The sequence below is a fragment of the Stegostoma tigrinum genome, chromosome 33 (genome assembly GCF_030684315.1).
Source record: "Stegostoma tigrinum isolate sSteTig4 chromosome 33, sSteTig4.hap1, whole genome shotgun sequence".
NCBI classification, from domain to species: Eukaryota; Metazoa; Chordata; class Chondrichthyes; order Orectolobiformes; family Stegostomatidae; genus Stegostoma; species Stegostoma tigrinum.
In genome coordinates, this window is record NC_081386.1 from 20,118,180 (window position 1) to 20,137,153 (window position 18,974).

The 18,974-nt window shown below is 44.2% G+C and overlaps 1 protein-coding gene across 3 annotated transcripts in view; it reads left to right on the top strand.

Moving 5' to 3' along the window:
• Positions 1 to 976: 976 nt before the first annotated feature.
• The window catches only part of LOC125467184 (guanine nucleotide-binding protein subunit beta-5), an 83,593-nt gene continuing 65,595 nt past the window's right edge, over positions 977 to 18,974 (top strand). Inside the window, exons 1-3 of one of the 3 annotated variants that reach the window (XM_048562667.2) lie at positions 977 to 1,077; positions 6,056 to 6,204; positions 10,191 to 10,302. In XM_048562667.2, the coding sequence (XP_048418624.1) occupies positions 6,079 to 6,204; positions 10,191 to 10,302 (238 nt within the window). In that variant the 5' untranslated portion in view covers positions 977 to 1,077; positions 6,056 to 6,078. Of the gene's footprint in view, positions 1,078 to 1,505; positions 1,524 to 6,055; positions 6,205 to 10,190; positions 10,303 to 18,974 lie in introns of those variants that run through there. The other 2 variants (XM_059639333.1, XM_048562668.2) reach the window with 2 other exon arrangements.

Below are 18,974 nucleotides of genomic sequence, written 5' to 3' on the forward strand. Positions count from 1 at the left end.
TTGTCTTTTCACTCCACCCTCTCGTTTATACTAAGGGATTCCCGATGCAAACAGGAACCCATTTCCAATCTCTTCAGATGCCAACAACTTCCTATTTGCATCACTTGTTTTAATCAGAATTTCAGGATTTGTAATATTTTCCTCTTGTGCTGTAATTTTAAAATATTTGGTAGTCTGATAAAACTTTAATTAGCATAATTTCTACACAATCACCTATTATCAGGGGAGACAGTGGCATTGTGTGATGTCACTGGTCTGATAATCCAGAAGAGCTGATTAATGTTCCTGGGGCTTGGGTTCCAATGCCCACCATGATAAATCATGAAATTAATATCTGGAATTAACAGCAAGCCTAATGGTAACATGTAACCACCAACAATTGTTGTGAAAACCCATCCAATTCACCTTTTATTGAAGGAAATCTACTATCTTTGCCTGGTCTGGCTTACATGTGACTAATGTGGTTGACTTTTAAATGTCTTCTGGGCAATTAGGGATGGGCAATAAATGCTAGTTGAGTCAGAGATGACCACATCCCATGAATTATATTTTTAAAAATGTAAATACTCCACCCAATGTCTAAGTCAACAAAGTTGTTCAGACCATCCCTGGTCACTGATATATTCAAACTTGTACATTCAATTAAAATATACACCTTTTTTAAAATTTATTTTGTGGATTTGAAATTGTAAAGGAATTTTAAGGACGATTGACAGTTTTCAGATGCTGTGTTGCGTATTTGGAAAACTAAACCATGTGATCAACTGGCTGATCTATTTAAGACGTCAACTGAGTCATGAATCTCTTGAACAGCTAATCATTCCAAACATTCCTGAGACACACAAAATATCCAATGTATTTAGTTGTTAGATTCCTTACGTTTCTTGTAATAAAGTGCAAAGTTACAGTGACTATAAAAAGGCTCTGTCGAAAGGTGTCAGTAAAAATATTCAAAATGACCTGTAACCCTTTAAATAGATTATCACTTAGCCACTGAAGCTGGATTAGTTTCTCAAATCCTCAGTCTCTCAGAGCCTGACTTCAGCCTCCCATCTGCATTCTTCCTGGAGCATTCAGGTATGTCTGAATTTAAACTCAATGTTCAAATGTTGGCATTTTACATGCAGATAAATGTTTCAGATGTTCCCATTCCAGCATATGTTTGGAATTAATTGATTTTCAGAATTAAAAGGCTAAATAACAACCTGTAATGAGGAATTCGTGATGTCATCTGTGTGACAGTTCAAATTGTTAAACTTTGCAAATATTATACATCTTCTTTTATCTGAGTAAATCGAGTATGGATTTTGGTGCTGAACAAAACAGAAAGTGCTTAAAATAGTCAATAATCTGGATTTATTTGGAGAGAGACAAACAGTTAGCATTTTGCTTTGAATACAAGTCTTCTTTCAGATTATATTCAGTTTAAAATATTGACTCTGTTTGCATTTCACAGATGCTGTCGCACCTGCAGAATATTTCCATCACTTTTTCTGCTTGTATTTTGGATTTCCAGTATCTAGGTTATTTTTCTTTTATTTCAGATTTTAGTAGTTCTTTGCATATGATGAAATTGTGTTTATAAACTATCAGGAATTACTGAAAATTCTCAGAAGTTGGACATCTGTAGAGAGAGAAATTAATAGAAAGGTTCTGATGAGAGGTCATTGACCTGAAACATAGGGTGGAATCTTGTTGACGCAGTGAATCGCTTGTCAGCTGAATAGAGGGCCAGTAAGAGACCCTTGCTGTTCCTTCCTCTTTTAAGTGACGTGTTTTTAACAGATGCCAACAGGAGTTCCCAGAAGAACTGGTCATATGACCAGTTGGTGCACTAAATACAAGGGTATTTCTGCAAACACTCCCCTTTTGGTTAAAAAAAAGAAACATGAACACTATCATTTGCAGTTATAAGTTATCCAAGTTATCCGGTATATATGTTTAACAATGAACGTTATCATTCACGAAGGGACCAGGATGCGTTAACTCTAGTCAGTTCAACTGCCATTAGTTTCTACATATATAAGTAATCGGTACATTGAGTAGATCCCTGCTTCCCTAACCTGTTCTTCCTCTCACCTATCCCCTCCTCCTACCTCAAGCCGCACCTCCATTTCCCACCTACTAACCTCATCCCGCCCCCTTGACCTGTCCGTACTCCCCGGACTGACCTATCCCCTCCCTACCTCCCCACCTATACTGTCCTCTCCACCTATCTTCTCTTCTATCCATCTTTTGGTCTGCCTCCCCCTCTCTCCCTATTTATTTCAGATCTCATAATTGTTTGTTTGGGCATTGCCGATGGCTGTTCTTTTGCCTGCTCATTCTTAAGGTGATGTTCCTTCACCAGTGAGTGTTGATCCCATATGGTAGTGTGTGGTAACTGTTGTTACTAATCCATTTCTATTGCTGGGGAACAATGAAACTCCAGGGCTGAACGTTGTCCTGTACTCTGTGGAGGTGATGAGATCACTTCTTCCTGGTTTGCTGCCTGTAGTAAAGGTGTTTGGTCTCCAGTTGTATGCATGTATCTGCGGCTATTTTGACAAATCTCGTTGTTGATATTCATTGTGTGTGATCAAGTTAAATGTAGCTGTCCACAAGTCCCAATTGGCTATATGAACTAACCATTGTTGAGAATGTTGAATGTTTGGACTCTGACTGGCTCTCCAATGCTCAGTTCTGGCAACTACTTGGCAGTTTTATTAAAATGAATTTTTGCTTCCTGTCATTTCATGTTTATATTATACATATTACTGCTTCCGGCATTGATAGTTTTATTTCCACTATTGGAAGGATAATTTGTGTGTGTTGTGACATTAGCCTTTAGACTCTGCTCAAGGATTGCCTTGTACAAGACTGCGCCAGATTTACTTGATTTCTTTCTGATCCCTTTGTCTCGGCCTTTCTATTTGACTGCGGATAGTGTACAGCCAATGTATGATGGTGAATTTCACAATCCTGTAGGAAGCGAATGAATGTTTCAAGCATGAAATGAGGGCCGTCATCACTCATCACAATGTCTGGAATGCCATAACAATTGAATTGTATTTGACAATCTCACTGTTTGCTGTTGACTTGGTTAGTCTTTTTTCCAATAATCAGAATAATAGTCAACAGTGACAACATAAGTAATTCAGCCAGCTTCATCCCTGGTCTGTCTGGGATGTCGCACATCATAAGGATCGCTTGTGTATCACTGGCTGACATCTGTATAAGCTTGCTTTGCTTTTTTTCTAGCTCAACACTTGTGTGAAAAGTGATTCCAGTTTCTTGCAGTTAGGGTACTAATTCCCCCACATTGAACATTCCTCCCTATCTTTTGTGTGAGTAATATAAAATCATAGAATCCCTACAGTGTGCAAGTAGGCCATTCAGCTCATTGAATCCACACTGTCCCTCTAAAGAGCGTCCCACCCGCCTACCCTTTCCGCAACTCTGCATTTCCCATGGCTAACCCACCCAGCCTGCACATCCCTGGACACGATGGGTAATTTAGCACAGCCAATCCATCTAACCTGCATGTCTTTGGACTGTGGGAGGAAGCAGGAGCATGAGGAGAATGTGCAAACTCCACGCAGGTGGTTACCTGAGGGTGGAATTGAACCAGGTCCCCGGCGCTGTGAGGCACCAGTGCTAACCACTGCGCCACCGTGCTGCCCATGTATGCACGTTCTGACATCTGTCTGTTACTTTTCCACTGGCTTTTCTGCAACTATTTATCCTTTATTCCCGAAATACTTTTCTCGTTTGGCCTTGGACGTCAATCAGCTTAATTCAACCCATCATCTGTTCTCCCATTTATACGCTGTAGCTAATGGTTCACAATCTCAAAACTGCTGCCATGCCGATCACTTTTTTGTGAGATGTTTCCCCTCTCTCAGGACATGTGCTTTCACTGCAGGATCTTTAATGCCTGGCTAGTCCTATCTGTGATAAGATTAACTTTTAGTTGTCCAATCTCAATGGATCCAGCTATGTGTAACAGTATGGTCACATACTGACCAATTGTCTCCATCTCCCTCAAAGCTCTGAAATTCAACAAATACCAAACATAAGTAGTATTAATATGGGGTTCAAAGTATGTTTTGAAAGCCTGCATAATCTCTCCTATCTGGCTTTTCTGCTCCTCAGTGAGAACTAGGCTATAATGCAACTTGTTGTTTTCTTTCCTCAGCAGTGATAGCAGGGTTATTCTGCTTACTTACTCAGATTTGACATTACTCCTACAGCTACTTCATAGTTCTGTCACAGAGAGTGCAAAAAGGTTCCAATTCTGTGTCATGTATAACACAGCATCCTCTGATGCTGCCTGGCCTGCTGTGCTCCTACAGTTCCACACTGTGTTATCTCGGACTCCAGCATCGGCAGTTCCTACTGTCTCCAATTCTGTCTCATATCTCCTTTCACTTCCACAGCACGCAAGGTGTGTCTCACCCAGCCATTCAAAGTTTCAGAATGGTTTTTGAAAAAAAGGTCTTCCATACTCTTTGTTTCAGGAGCTGGCTTTCTTACAGCTCTTTAAATCCACACATCTGCTGATATACCACTCCTGAACTTGTTTGATGTAATGTGTGTCTAATGGTGGCTACGGCCTACTCACCGAAGCAGCGACAGCAAAGGTAGAGGTCACATGACAACAGCAAGCCAGTCAATACACTAAGTACAGTTGCATTTCTCCAAATACTTCCAGCAAGGCCCCTGCAAATCACATGCCACTCAGCCAATGGTGAAGCCACCAGCGGGCTGTATTCTGGAATCGTGACCTTGGCAGTGAGAGATGCACCATAGAGCAGGCTAGGCCTGTTGCTGGAGGAACCTCAAGATAATGGGAACATGGGACAATGGTAAGTGATGAGTGGGTATGGGTGGGTGGTTTTCTCAGGTTGGGGCTTACAGGAAAAGCGGAAAAAAGGAATAGAAGCCAGGTTGTGGTTAATTCTAGCTGGCAACAGTACCCCCACTGAACACCTAGTCCCTCAGTCAGACACTGGTTGACTTTGGTCATTGGAACCTTATCTCACAAGGTGACGAGCTTATATTTTTAATCTAGTCATGGGCTGTAAGCATTGCAGGATAGGTCAGCATTTATTGCCCATCCCTAATTGCCCAAAGGACTGTTAGAGCCAACCTAACTGCTGAGATTCTGCAATCACATGTAGGCCAGTCTGGGTAAGGATTCCTTCCCTGAAGGACATCAGTGACCACATCGGTTTTACAACAAATCAAACATGGTTTCATGGTCTCCACTGGGCCAGATTTTTATTGAATTCAGATGTCACCACCTGCCATGGTGAGATTCAAACCCTTTATCCTCAGAGCATTAGCCTAGGGGTCTGAATTACAAGTCCAGTGACATTTCTACAATGCCACACCCTCCACTGCCACTGTCAGGCGGTAGTTATCAGGACTATCACATGGTGACAGGGTCATCTGAAGCTCAGTTACCCTCAGTAATGATGAGCCAAGGCCTATAATTAGTCATTTAATGGCCCTCAATTGTCATTGCAGTAAGCAGGTTAACCAAACGTTCTCCTAACCAGAGCTTAATTCTGATTGAGGTGGAAAGCCACCAGAATGTGGTTCTGCCAACATTCTACTTTCCCGCATCCAAGCCTGGCACCTCAAGGGGCAGATACCACCTGTTATCTCTACTGCTATTTTTGCCATTGCTGTCAGCCTTGCTGTGTGTTTCTGGCAGGTCCTGTTTGAATTTCTGATTCTGCTTTTGTGTAATTGCCCTTCAAAATTAAGATGTTAAATGTGTGCAGAGATTGTCTGATCTGTGCTTGTATTTCTTGCAATAAAGATATCATCATGTTTACTTTGGTGATACGTGGTTTGAGCAACATAAAATCACAAAACTGTGATTGGGTCCCTGATTGGAATACTCGACTGTCACTGATGTTGAAACACACTTGTGTGTGTGTGTGTGTGTGTCTGTGTGTGTATTTCTGCCTGATTGGATTAGGCTGCACAGATTTATCGTTCACTGACCGAATGTGCTGTTGAATATTTATTATTTCCTCCCTGATTTTCCTTTTTCTGTCTGCAGTTTCAGGCCAGGCTTCCTGAGAAATGTGTGACCAGACTTTTGCTGCTGCGACCTTTGGGCCGTGTGAAAAATGCCAGGAAGTTGGGCCATTGCGGAACCTTTACATCAACACAGAGCAGATCAACTATTGCTCACTGTGTGTCGAAATGGTACGGCCAATGATTCGAACGTCAAACATGTCTTAACAAGTTAAGGCAGAGACTGTGAATTTAGCCAGCATTACTCCCTCTCAAACATGTTACAGGCCACAAACCTAAGCACCTTCATATGGTCACTAAAATTGAATTATTAATGCCTCTAAAAGAATGTCCACTGAGGAATCCTTCATTTACTGTGCTCCTATGTGTTTGGACAGGTCCTGATCCAGGATTTAAACTACTTTTATTTTCATAGAATCGTCCAGGTCAGAATAGGTGCCTGTGCCAACTCTTTGACAGAGCTACTCAATGATTCCCTTCCCAATGCTCTTTCCTCATTCCCCGCAATCATTTGTATTTCAAGCCTTTAGCTCATTGCCTTATGAAAGTTGCTGTTGGCCCTGTGTCCACCATATTTCAGGTATTACAGTCCACTCTCTATGACTTGTGCCGTGTCAGTACAGAGCAAAAGCACTAGACAGAGAAGTTACAGTTCAGTATAATGTGCTCCTAGAAGACTCTATTCACATGGAATGATTGAGATTTGGAACAAATTGCCATGGATGTCTACTAAAGTTGAGTGAATCACTGGTTCAGACTGAACAACTAACCGGTTCTCGCTCGAGACGGACAGAACTTTGCTCTCAGCTGCCCAACTGGAACTTTAGCTATCTTTTTAGTTGCAGATTCAGGGAGTGCTTTTAAGGTGCTGAAATCTATGTCAGATTAGCCTATAAAGTGCCATGGAGTATAACAAATCCATAATCATTCAATCTGTGAAACCACATGCAATTTACATTCCAAACCCAAACTGATGGTGTGACCTTTCATTCCTAGTCAAGTCAGATGATGATGCCAGATTTACAAGTTTAATTGATACGAAGTGAGAATTCTTTCACATTGTAATTGTGTCTTAAGAGGGAGCTAGATAATCACTTGAAGAAAGGTAATATTGGAGGCCATGTGGAATGATTAGGAAAATTCAATTGGATTTAATAGCTTGGCAGTGAGGATAAAATTGGATAACTACCTCTTCTGAGTTTAATGTCCATAAATCAAACGGTTCTCCTGTAATATTAAAACCATGGGCAATGTAAGTATGTAAGTCATTCCTGAAAAGTTGAACGTCCTATCATCTTCAGCTTCTTCATCAATTACTTTCTTTCATCACATAGTTAGACTTAGGGATTTCCATAGATTGTTATATAATTTCCAGTCTCATTTGTACTCCAAATAATGATGTCCACATACAGCAAGGCTTGAATAACAGTTAGGCTTGGGCTGATAAATAGCAAATAGCATTCACGCCACACAAGTGCTAGTCAATTACCTTCACCAATGCAGCAAATCGAATAGTTGCAGTCTTTTTCTCGGACTGGAAATGTTAAAAGAAGGTGGCAAAGGTTTGAGATGAGAGGTGAAAAGTTTTTAAAGGGCATGCGCAAGGCAAGTTTCTTACACAGAAGCTGGCAGGTGCTTGGAACATGATGTGAGGGATGGTGGTAGAAGCTGACACAAAAGCAATGTTTAAGAGGCATTTGGACAGACATGTGAACAGGTAGAGAATAGAGAAATATGGACCATGTACAAGCAGATGGGGTTCCTTTGGAATGGCGTTATGGTCAGCACAGAATGGTGGGCCAAAGGGCCTGTTTCTGTGCTGTACTGTTCTGTGTTCTATGAGTCTCTACCATCCCTGAATCCCGATATCGTCAGCATCCTGAAGGTTATAAATGGACCGAATAAATACTGTAACTAAAAGTGCAGATCGAAGGCTGGGCATTCAATGGTAAATAACTCACCTCCTGTCTCCCCAAAGCCTGTCCACAAGTTACAAGGCACAATTCAGGAGTCTGATGGAATACTCTCCATTTGTCCTGAATGGGTGCAGCTCCAGCAATACGCAGATTATGAGGCATGAAGGGGGTATTTCATATTTTCAATCTTTGGGAACAACTCAGGAGCATGATGGAATATTCTTAATTTGCTGGGATGGGTGCAGCTCCAAAAACATTCAAGAATCTTCACAGTATTAGGAACAAAGCAACCCAGCTTGACTGATACCCCAACCAACCCATCTTAAGCATCATCTGCCACAGTGATAAGGATGTAAACAGGTGTACAGTACAAGTCTCCAAGTCTCCTTGGACAGCACATTCCAAAGCATGACCTCTACTGTAAGTTCCCTTCTAACTTAAACTGCTCACTCCCTTTCAACAATACACCATCTTTGACTGTCACAGGGTCAAATTCACAGAAGCACTCCTCCAACTGTCACGTGGATATACAGTAGCCACACTACATAGAATGCAGTGGTTCACCCCCATTGTAACTCACCATCACATTCTCCAAGACAATAAGGAATAGGCAACAGATAGTGGTCCAGCCTCAGATGTCCAGATTGCTGGAACAAATGAAGGAAAACATTGGGAGATAGTGCGAACTGCAAATGCCAGAGTCAGAGGCAACACAATGTGGCGCTAGAGGAACACAACAGCAGCATCAGAGGAGCAGGAGAGGGGATGTTTCAGGCCTGGACCCTTCATCAGGTCTGGGAGGAGGGAGGGAGCTGGGGAATAGAGGGAGGAGAGGTGGGGCTGGGGGAAGGTAGGTGGGATGGCAATAGGTGGATGCAGGTAGGGGTAGTGGGAAGGGTGGGACAGATAGGTGGGGAAGAAGATTGGCGGGCGGTATCGGATCAAGGAGGTGGAGATGAGAGGGGGTCGGGAGATTTTAAAACTGGTGATTTCCATTTTCAAGACATTGGGCTATAGACTCCCGGGATGGAATATGAGGTGTTGTTCATCCAGTTTGTATGTAGTGTCATTGTGAAGGAGGCCCAGGATGGACGTGTCACCCCTGGAGTGGGAAGGGAGGTTAAAATGGTTAGAAACCGGAAGGTGATGTTGATAATAGCATACAGAGGGCAGGCATTTGGTAGAAATCTGAAATCATAAATAGTAAATGCTGGAAATTCTTCTCAGTTTGACAGCATCTATGGAGTGAGAAGCCAAGTTAACATTTCAGATCTGTGACATTTTGTTTAGGACTGAGTAAAGTTTGAGATGTAACAGTTTTGAAGGAAATAGGAGAGTGATTATGAAGGGGAATTGTGGAACATTGAGTCCCAAACTTTCAGGGAGTTGGTTTGTGTCTCCACATATGTAGTGTGACCAGCTAACTATTTCCAGCGTTTTGTGTATTTACTGTTCTGCGCGGTTAAGGGGTGGGGGTTAACCCACATTTGGAAACCATCCAGATCAAACCAGTTTGAATTAACACTTCTCAAAAACGAAGACAACATTTGTTGTGCATTCACATTAATGGATTGCACATTTTTCCAACTGTTTGGAAAATGAGACACAGTGTAAGCCTCCCTCGACAGAGACAAAATAATAAAAATCAACCCATTCCGCCCGTTTAGTATTTTCATACAATATGGGAACGAATGACACTGTTAACTTCAAAACGTGTTGGCGCCGTTCACGTTCTTCTGAACAATTTAAGGAGTTTTGGGTGTGTGTTGGGTGTGGCGGCGTACGGAGGAGTTATGGAGAGAGATGCTCGGGGCAAATTGTCTACATCCTTCACCTGGACAGTTTTGCTGGAGGGATACAGTGTAAAATCTGTAAACTAGCATTTGGATTCTTTCAGTGTTGGCCTGGGCAGTGCTACATTTTAGAAGTGACTCGCTCCCCACGTCTCTGTAACTAACTGCCGCTCCCTGACAAGCAGGTCACACACACACACATAGATACAGGAGGTTAAACTGTCCGGCTGTAAATGCTCTTCCTAATCCTTGGCATTTCAGAAGGGAAATTTTCCTATTTGGAGGATGATGTATCCTCCCACTGACGTCAGCTAGCCTCCATCTAACTGTTTGAGCTGAGCATTGGGTATCATTCCGGCAACAAACAGCATCTGAACACACACACACAGAAACCTTGCCTTTTTTTTCAGAAAAATCTTATTTTTGTTTTCTTCTCGGTGTCAAAAAGATGGCAACCGAGGGGCTACAGGAGAACGAAACCGTGTCGTCGCTGAGGGACGAGGCAGAGACGCTGAAGGGGAAACTGGAGGAGGAGAGGGCGAAGCTTCATGATGTGGAGCGTAAGTACAGCAGTCCCCGGCCCAGGCACTCTCCTTCTCACATTGATAATGGACGGTGCCTCCGAGCTGCTCTTTCTATCATGGCTCCAGCCCTGGCACCAGCTTGAGCCAGTGCACAATCCAAAAACTGCAGCATTTACCATGGAGAGATGTGTCTGTGGATTATTAAAATAATCTGAAGTCGTGTAAGTGATTGCTAATTGTGTGTGCGAGTGTATTTTAAAATAGTCATTGTATCGGTTGTTGCTAAGTGTGTGTCTGTCTGTGTATAAGGATTTTTAAATAATCCGAGAATGTATAGATGGTTGCTAAGTGTGTGTGTGTGTGTGTGGATTTTAAAATAATCAGTAAAAGTATAGTTGGTTGCTGAAGTGTGTGTGTGGATTTAAAATAATCAGTAATTGTATAGGTGATTGCTAAATGTGTTTGCCTGTGTGTGTGTGTGGATTTTAAAATAATCTGTAATTGTATAGCTGGTTGCATAGGGTAAACAGATCATGTCTGCTTTTACCAAGACATGCCCTGTGTCATCCATGTGAAAGATGTTCAGGAATTGGTCTCACAATTGAACAGTGTTTGGCATATTTATATCAGACCCCATCAAGAATGTATTGTGAGTAAAGTTCTTACTCTTGAAAGGAATGAGCCAAACCATTTTAGGAGCATTGGTCCCAATGGTGTGAATGAATCTTTCACAAGGTGCCAAGCTCACAGATATTTTCCTTCCTTCCTCCAGTGCAGAAATGTTACCTGCTTTTAAATGCAACTTTAGTTTAAAAAGTGAAATGAATACCAAAGCAATAGGAGAATGTCCTGCTACAAAAGAGACACAGAGGTTTCCAATTAATAAACATGGTACTCTATATAAACTGGTGTCTGTCCACTATACCAGGGGCTGTGAACCAGTGGGTGATCAATGCAAGGGTTTAATGAGTCTGCCAATAACAACCAGATTATGTGTACGACAAACAAACTGATACGAAATTAGGCCATTCATATTTGGAGCCTCCATAAGGTGCTCTGTCAATCAAGAGATTCCATTCAATGAGACTTTATTCAAGGAAGAATCTGTCAGTAATCACACAGAATCCTGGATGAAGTGTGTAAAGAAAACAGAACAGGTTCACACATAGAGTGGACACAGAGCAATGATGGAAAACTGGGCTAGGATATGAAGATACGATATTGAGTTGTCAGGCATACAGCACTGAGAATCATTGCCCTGACTTGAAGCATCAGCTAATGGTTCCCCAGTGACATGATTACTTGCAGCAGTTTTGTTTTGGTAAACGATCCTCCAAGCCCATGCTTCCTTTGCTCGTTCATTCCATCCCCTGCATGTGGTTCCACTGAGACCCTCTCAAGCTGATTTACAATCTGCTCTGCCTTCGGGAATTCAAATTGTGTCCAGTTGCATATATAGGCAAATAGAATTTTTAAAATTGCTTGCTGAAAGTAAAGGAATCTGCGTGTTTGAAGGCTAATGATGTGAGGTCTCCCTGGTCAGTTGGATTTTGGAGAAAAGAGTCAACATCAAACAAGGAAAGGGAAAGATTGAATATTAGCAACCAAGTTGTAAGCAAAACAAAGATAACTTTAAATCTTGAACAAAAACAGAAGTTCCTGCAAAAACTCAGCAGGTCTGGCAGCATCTTTGAAGAAAAAATCAGAGTGAACGTTTCGAGCCCAGTGACCCTTCCTCAGAATTGAAGGTAGCTGGGAAAACATTGGTTTATGTGCAGAAAACAGGGTTTATATATGTTTCTTCTGAGTATCACTGGTTTTATACAGAGAAGAAATGGTTACTCTGCAGGAGCCCAGTGAAATTTCCATAACTCGAGGGGCCTTGGGAGCAACAAGGTTGAGAACACTTGCACTATGTCAAATTTATCCCACCAAGTCGATACACAGGTCTTTCACTGTAATCAATTCTTGAGCAATTTCTGTTCAGCACAATTGCGGTGTTGTCTCAAATCCTTAATATACTGAGATCAACAAAATTGGCTTTTATGGCCCCCTTCAGATTTCTCCATTTCTTCATGAACTGGCTGTTGAGTATTCACTCACTAGAATATTTGATCTGAATTACCAGCTCAGAATTTGTTTTCTGAGACCCTGAAGGCGCTTGAGTATATCCAATGTACATTGTATTCCACTCAACCAGATATGGCCACCGCCTTTAGAATCATGGAATCCCTACAGTGCCGAAAGAGGCCATTCAACCCATCAAGCCTGCACTGACTGTCTGAAGAGCATCACACCCAGACACAGCACCCCCCCCCCCCACCTCTTGTGGGTTTTTTTTTACCATGGTGCACGCACCTAACCTGCACATTATTGGACACCACAGGGTAATTTTTAAGCATGACCAATCCACCTAATCTGTATGTCTTTGGACTTTGGAAGGAAATGGGAGCGCCCAGAGGAAACCCACACAAACACAGGGAGAACATGCAACCTCCACACAGACTGTCACCTAAGGATGGAATTAAAGCCAGGTCCCTGGACCCATGCTAACCACTGAGTCACCATCCCTTACTCATGCTAGAATCTGCTCAACTGTATCCAAGAACAGTCAACAAATGATCTATTGCTTATTAATGTACCAGAGAGCAGCATCTCCTATGAGACCTCGAACAACCAGGTCTAATAGATCAGATAAACCAGCTTCTGTCCCATTTACAGTGTCTGATATTGCTAAAGTGACAAAACTAGCGAGATGAGAAAAATCAGCAGAAGGGTACGCTGTAGGCTTTGCATCTGAATGCGCATATTTATATTAAGAAAAGAGAAAATTCAAGAAATACAAATTAACCTGAAGTAACACATTTGAGTTTTTGTTTTGATTCAGGTCTGTTTTCCTTGGGGCTGTACTGGCCCATTTAAAACAAATCTTTACCCTTTTGGAGTTGTGAACATCTTGGCTCTTGTCAAGGTCTCTTCATTGATTCCATCCTAATATCCAATTATATGATGGATAATAGACCATGGATTAACTTGATAGTGAAGGCTGTAGCACTTTAGCCTTGTGCTCTTGTATTGTTAATGGTATGTTTGCAAGGCCTAACAACAAAAGAACAAATTACTTTCTCAAGAAATGTAAGATGAAGAAGGCAAGTTGTGGACCCAGTTGCCTCTGGGCTGCCTGCCTTGCAGTGATGATGAAAGGGAAATGGTTTGTTTTTGACAAGGAAGAAAGTCTGAACTGTAAAATGGAAAAAACTTAAAAGCATGTACTGAACTGTATCAGGGATAGTAGGACCTGTTGATGCTGGAGAATCTGAGACAACAAGACGTAGAGCTGGATGAATGCAGCAGGCCAAGCAGCATCAGAGGAGCAGGAAAGCTGATGTTTCGTGTTGAGCCCAGCTTGTCCCCACCTCGCTAATCTGTCCTTCCTCCCCCCATCCCCTCCTCCTGCCTCAAGCCTCACCCCCATCTCTTACCTACTAACCTCATCCCTCCCCCTTGACCTGCCCATCCTCCCTGGACTGACTTATCCCTCCCTGACTTCCCACCTACACTAACCTTTACTGGCTCCAACCCCAACCCTTTGACCTGTCTTCTCCTCTATCCATGTTCTATCTGCCTCTCTCTCTCTGCCGATTTATTTCAGAAATCCCGTCCCCTCCCCCATTTCTGAAGAAGAGTCCGAAACGTCAGCCTTCCTGCTCCTCTGATGCTGCTTGGCCTGCTGTGTTCATCCAGCTTCACACCATGTTATCTCAGATTCTCCAGCATCGGCAGTTCAAACTATCTCTGTAACAATTTTAACCCCACTGCGAAGCCTCTTCTAAGGATGCCTACCTTAAAGAAGTTAACTCCTCCCTCTGGAAAAACCTCAGTGTATCCCTCTCCCACTGCAACCCTGTTGTAATCTGTTTGGCCCTGAAACTGCTCAACCATGTCCTAAAGCAACATTACCTTTCTGAGTAACGGCCTACAGAACCAGATCATCCCCAATGGATTACAGTCTACATTTAAGCCTTCTGAATTTGGCCCTAACTGCGAAGAACGCTACAGTCAGAACATTGATATCCTACAGAAGCGTTTCTTGCTATGACTCCTGAAATACACACACTCGCTGCAATGCACCGGCATCTCCAGATAATACAATTAAGCCTAGCCCAGCTCAGAGCCTCCGTCTCCCAGACCTGCAAAGGACCTCTCCTGCTTTTTATTCTTCGTGAGATCCACAACCTGAACTCACAATTCTACTTGGCTTTATTGGACACTAAAAACCGAAAGTACTTTAAACTTACTGGTGCCTGCCACCCTACCCAGGACCTTCCCCACCATGTGCCTGCCGCCATTGTCCATGTGGCCGCCTTCGGAGCACCAATGGTTTCCATGGATGACGTCACATCCGCCGGCGCCCGGTATGCCACTTCCGGTACAGCCCACGCCATCAACACCGCTGCTGAAGCTGCCGCCTCTGTTTCCGAGGCTGACAACACAGACATCGAGGACGCCGCTGCCACCAACATCCAAGATTTACCGGCCTATGTCACTCTGCTGACTGCCAATGTCGCTCCGCCCACCACCTCCACAGCCAGCAGCTCCAGAGGAGACAATAGCACCCAGCCCTGCCGAGTCTTCACCATCCCCCCAGACAAATGGACAGTCCTCAGTAAAGGGCTCACTTTTGTCCCCCACCATCCAAATATCGAATATCGCTCATGTTTGGACATTGAACAGTTTTTCTGCCGCCTCCGCCTCCCCGCCTACTTCTTTAACCGTGAACCTAACACTCCCTTTACTGACCCCTTCTCCCGCCTCCAACACACCCCCTCCTCCTGCACACCATCCCAAGGCCTCCTACCCTCCCTCGACCTCTTCATCTCCAACTGCCCCAACGATCGCCTCAACCTCTCCACCCCCTCACCCACGCCAACCTCTCCCCTACAGAACGTGCAGCCCTCCGCTCCCTCCGTTCCAATCCCAACCTCACCATCAAACCCGTGGACAAGGGAGGCGCAGTTGTAGTATGGCGCACTGATCTCTACATCGCTGAGGCCAGACTCCAGCTCTCTGACACCTCCTCCTGCTGCCCCCTTGATCAATCTCCCACCCCTGACCACCAAACCATCATCTCCCAAACCATCCACAGCCTCATCATTTCAGGTGACCTCCCACCCACAGCCTCCAAGATCATTATCCCCCACCCCATACAGCCTGCTTCTATCTCCTTCCCAAAATCCACAAAGCTGATTACCCTGGCCGACCCATTGTCTCCGCCTGCTCCTGCCCCACCAAACTTATCTTGACTCCATTTTCTCCCCCTTGGTCCAGGAACTCCCTACCTACATCCATGACACCACCCACACCCTCCACCTGCTCCAAAACTTCCAATTCCCTGGTTCCCAACGCCTCATCTTTACCATGGACGTCCAGTCCCTCTACATTTGCATTCCCATGCAGATGACCTAAACGCCCTCTGCTTCTTCCTGTCCCTCAGGCCGGACCAGTCCCTCTCCACCCACACCCTCATCTGCCTGGCTGAACTCATCCTCACCCTCAACAACTTCTTTCAATTCCTCCCACTTCCTACAGACAAAGGGGTTCGGCATGGGTACCCACATGGGCCCAAACTATGCCTGTATCTTCGTAGGTTACGTGGAACAATCCTCCACCAAAGCTATGCTGGCCCGATTCCCCCACCTCTTTCTCTGTTATATTGATGACTGTATCGGCGCCGCATTGTGTTCCTACGAGGAGCTCAAACAGTTCATCCACTTCACTAACACCTTCCACCCCAACCTTACGTTCACCTGAACCATCTCTGATACCTCTCTCCCCTTCCTGGACCTCTCTGCCTTCATCTCTGGCATCCACCTGGAAACCGATATCCGTTTCAAGTCTACTGACTCCCACAGCTACCTAGAATACACCTCCTCCCACCCACCTTCCTGCAAAAAGGCCATCCCCTATTCCCAATTCCTTCGCCTCCACTGCATCTATTCTCGAGATGAGGCATTCCACTCCTGGACATCCTAGATGTCCTCGTTCTTCAAGGACTGCAACTTCCCCTCCACAGTGGTCAAAAATCCCTCGAATGTGTCTCTGGCATTTCCCACAATTCATCCTTTACACCCCTTCCCCGCAGTAACAGCCAAAAGAGAATCCCCTCATCTTCACGTACCACCCCACCAACCTCCGGATCAAACACATCATCCTCTGACACTTTCACCATATGCAATCTGACCTGACTACCAAAGACATTTTCCCTCCCCTTTCCGGAGAAACCACTCTCTCTGTGACTCCCGTGTCTGCTCCACACTCCCCTCCACCCAACCAGCCCTGACACTTTTCCCTGCAACTACAGGAAGTGCTACATCTGCCCCTACACCTCCCCCCTCATCCCCATCCCAGGCCCTAAGAAGACTTTCCACATCAAGCAGATGTTCACCTGCACATCTGCCAATGTGGTATACTGCATCTGCTGTTCCTGTTGCGGCCTCTTCTACATCGGGAAAACTAAGCAGAGGCTTGGGGACCGCTTTGCGGAGTACCTACGCTTGGTTCACAACAAACAACTACACCTCCCAGTCACGAACCATTTCACTCCCCCTCCCACTCCTTGGACGACATGTCCATCCTGGGCCTCCTGCAGTGCCACAATGATGCTACCCGAGAGCTGCATGAACAGCAACTCATATTCCTCTTGGGAACCCTGCAGCCCAATGGTATCAATTTGGACTTCACAAGCTTCAAAATCTCCCCTTCCCCGATCGCATCCCAAAACCCATCTAGCTCGTCTCAGCCTCCCTAACCATTCCTCCCACCTATCCCCTCCTCCCACCTCAAGATCCACCCCCATCTCCTACCCACTAACCTCACACCGCCTCCTTGACCTGTCCGTCCTTCCTGGACCGACCTATCCCCTCCCTAACTCCCCACCTACACTCACCTTTCCTGGCTCCAACCCCACCTCTTTGACTTGCCTGTCTCCACTACTCCTATCTTCTTCTTTATCTGTCTTCTATCCACCTCTCCCTCTCTCCCTATTTATTACCGAACTGTATGAAGAAGTCTAGGCCCGAAACATCAGCTTTCCTGCTGCTGTGATGCTGCTTGGCCTGCAGTGTTCATCCAGCTCTACACCTTGTTATCTCAGATTCTCCAGCATCTGCAGTTCCTACTATCTCTGAAATGTTTTCATTCTGGTTTACTTGAATGGGAACCCAGAAGCTGTAGTTACTTCAGCTGACAAAGTAGACCTCACTGGATTGAACAGAGGTCACTGAGCAGATACATATACAAACCACTGAAAAACAGAACAGAAGTAATCCCAACCGCCCCCAGCAAGCCGAGGCATATAAATAACAAGCGGGACAGAAGACCAATGCTTCACCCAAGGTGCATTTTTGATGTTACCTAGAAGAGTGACAAAATGTCTGCAATCAAACCCTGGCTCGGTGACCAAGTCTACAACCTCAATCCCAACGCTTAAAATTTTTGAGAAGACTTGTAGCTCGGCTTGATATTGAGGTTGTAGACTTGCTCACCGAGCCAGTGTTTGATTGCGGACATTTTGTCACTCTTCTAGGTAACATCAAGAGCGCACCTTGGGTGAAGCATTGGTCTTCTCTCCCTCTTGTTATTTATATGCCTCTGTTTTCTGGGGGTGGTTGGCATTACTTCAGGTTCTGTTTTTCAGTGGTTTGTATATGAGGTCCAGTTCAATGTGTTTGTTTATGGAATTCCGTTTGGAATGCCAGGCCTCCAGGAATCCCCTGGTAAGTCTCTGTTTGGCTCATGCTACTATGGGTGTGTTGTCCAGTCGAATTCATGCCCTTCTTTGTCTGCGTGTATTGAGACCAGTGAGAATTGTCTTGTCTCTTGGTGGCTAGTTGGTGCTTAAGCAAAGAAAGACACAAACTCGACTGGGACAACACATCCATAGTAGCAGAAGCCAAACAGAGACATGCCAGGGAATTCCTGGAGGCCTGGCATTCCAAGCGGAATTCCGTCAACAAACACAATGAACTAGACCCCATGCACAAACCACTGAAAAACAGAACCGGAAGTAATCCCAACCACCCCAGCAAACTGAGGCATATAAATAACAGGAGGGACAGAACACCAATGCTTCGCCCGAAGAGCGCCGACAAAACATCTGCAATCAAACACGCTGGCGCGGTGAGCAAATCTACAACCTCAGTACCAACACTTTCAGGAGAGACAGCTAATGAATAGTAGAATAACTAACACAGTTCTGAGTTCTGAGAAGACTTGTGCACCTTCAATAAATGTGTTTGGCTTTCTTTGAACTGCATTCAAGAATGATGTAAAACTTAAAAATTTTCTTAGTTCAATTTATAGGAAGCACAAGAAGATTTCAATCACTCATTTTCAAGATATGGGCATGACTGACAAGCCTGGTATTCACTGTCTATCCCTAGCTAGCCTGAGAAGATGACAGTTGACCTTTTGGTCATATATAGACCTAGAATGGATAAGGAGAGCAGGTCTACTTCTCTAAAGGCCATAAGTGGAACCAGTTGGATTTTCGCGACGATCCTGTTGCTTCATGACCACTTGTTCTGATGCCAATGTTGTTTTCTCATTTCTTTTATTTGATCTTTTCCCTCGCTCTTATATTCTGAGAATGTAACCCTTTTGCTTCTCATTAGGAATTACAATGTACATTTGAAGGAATATTAAATTAA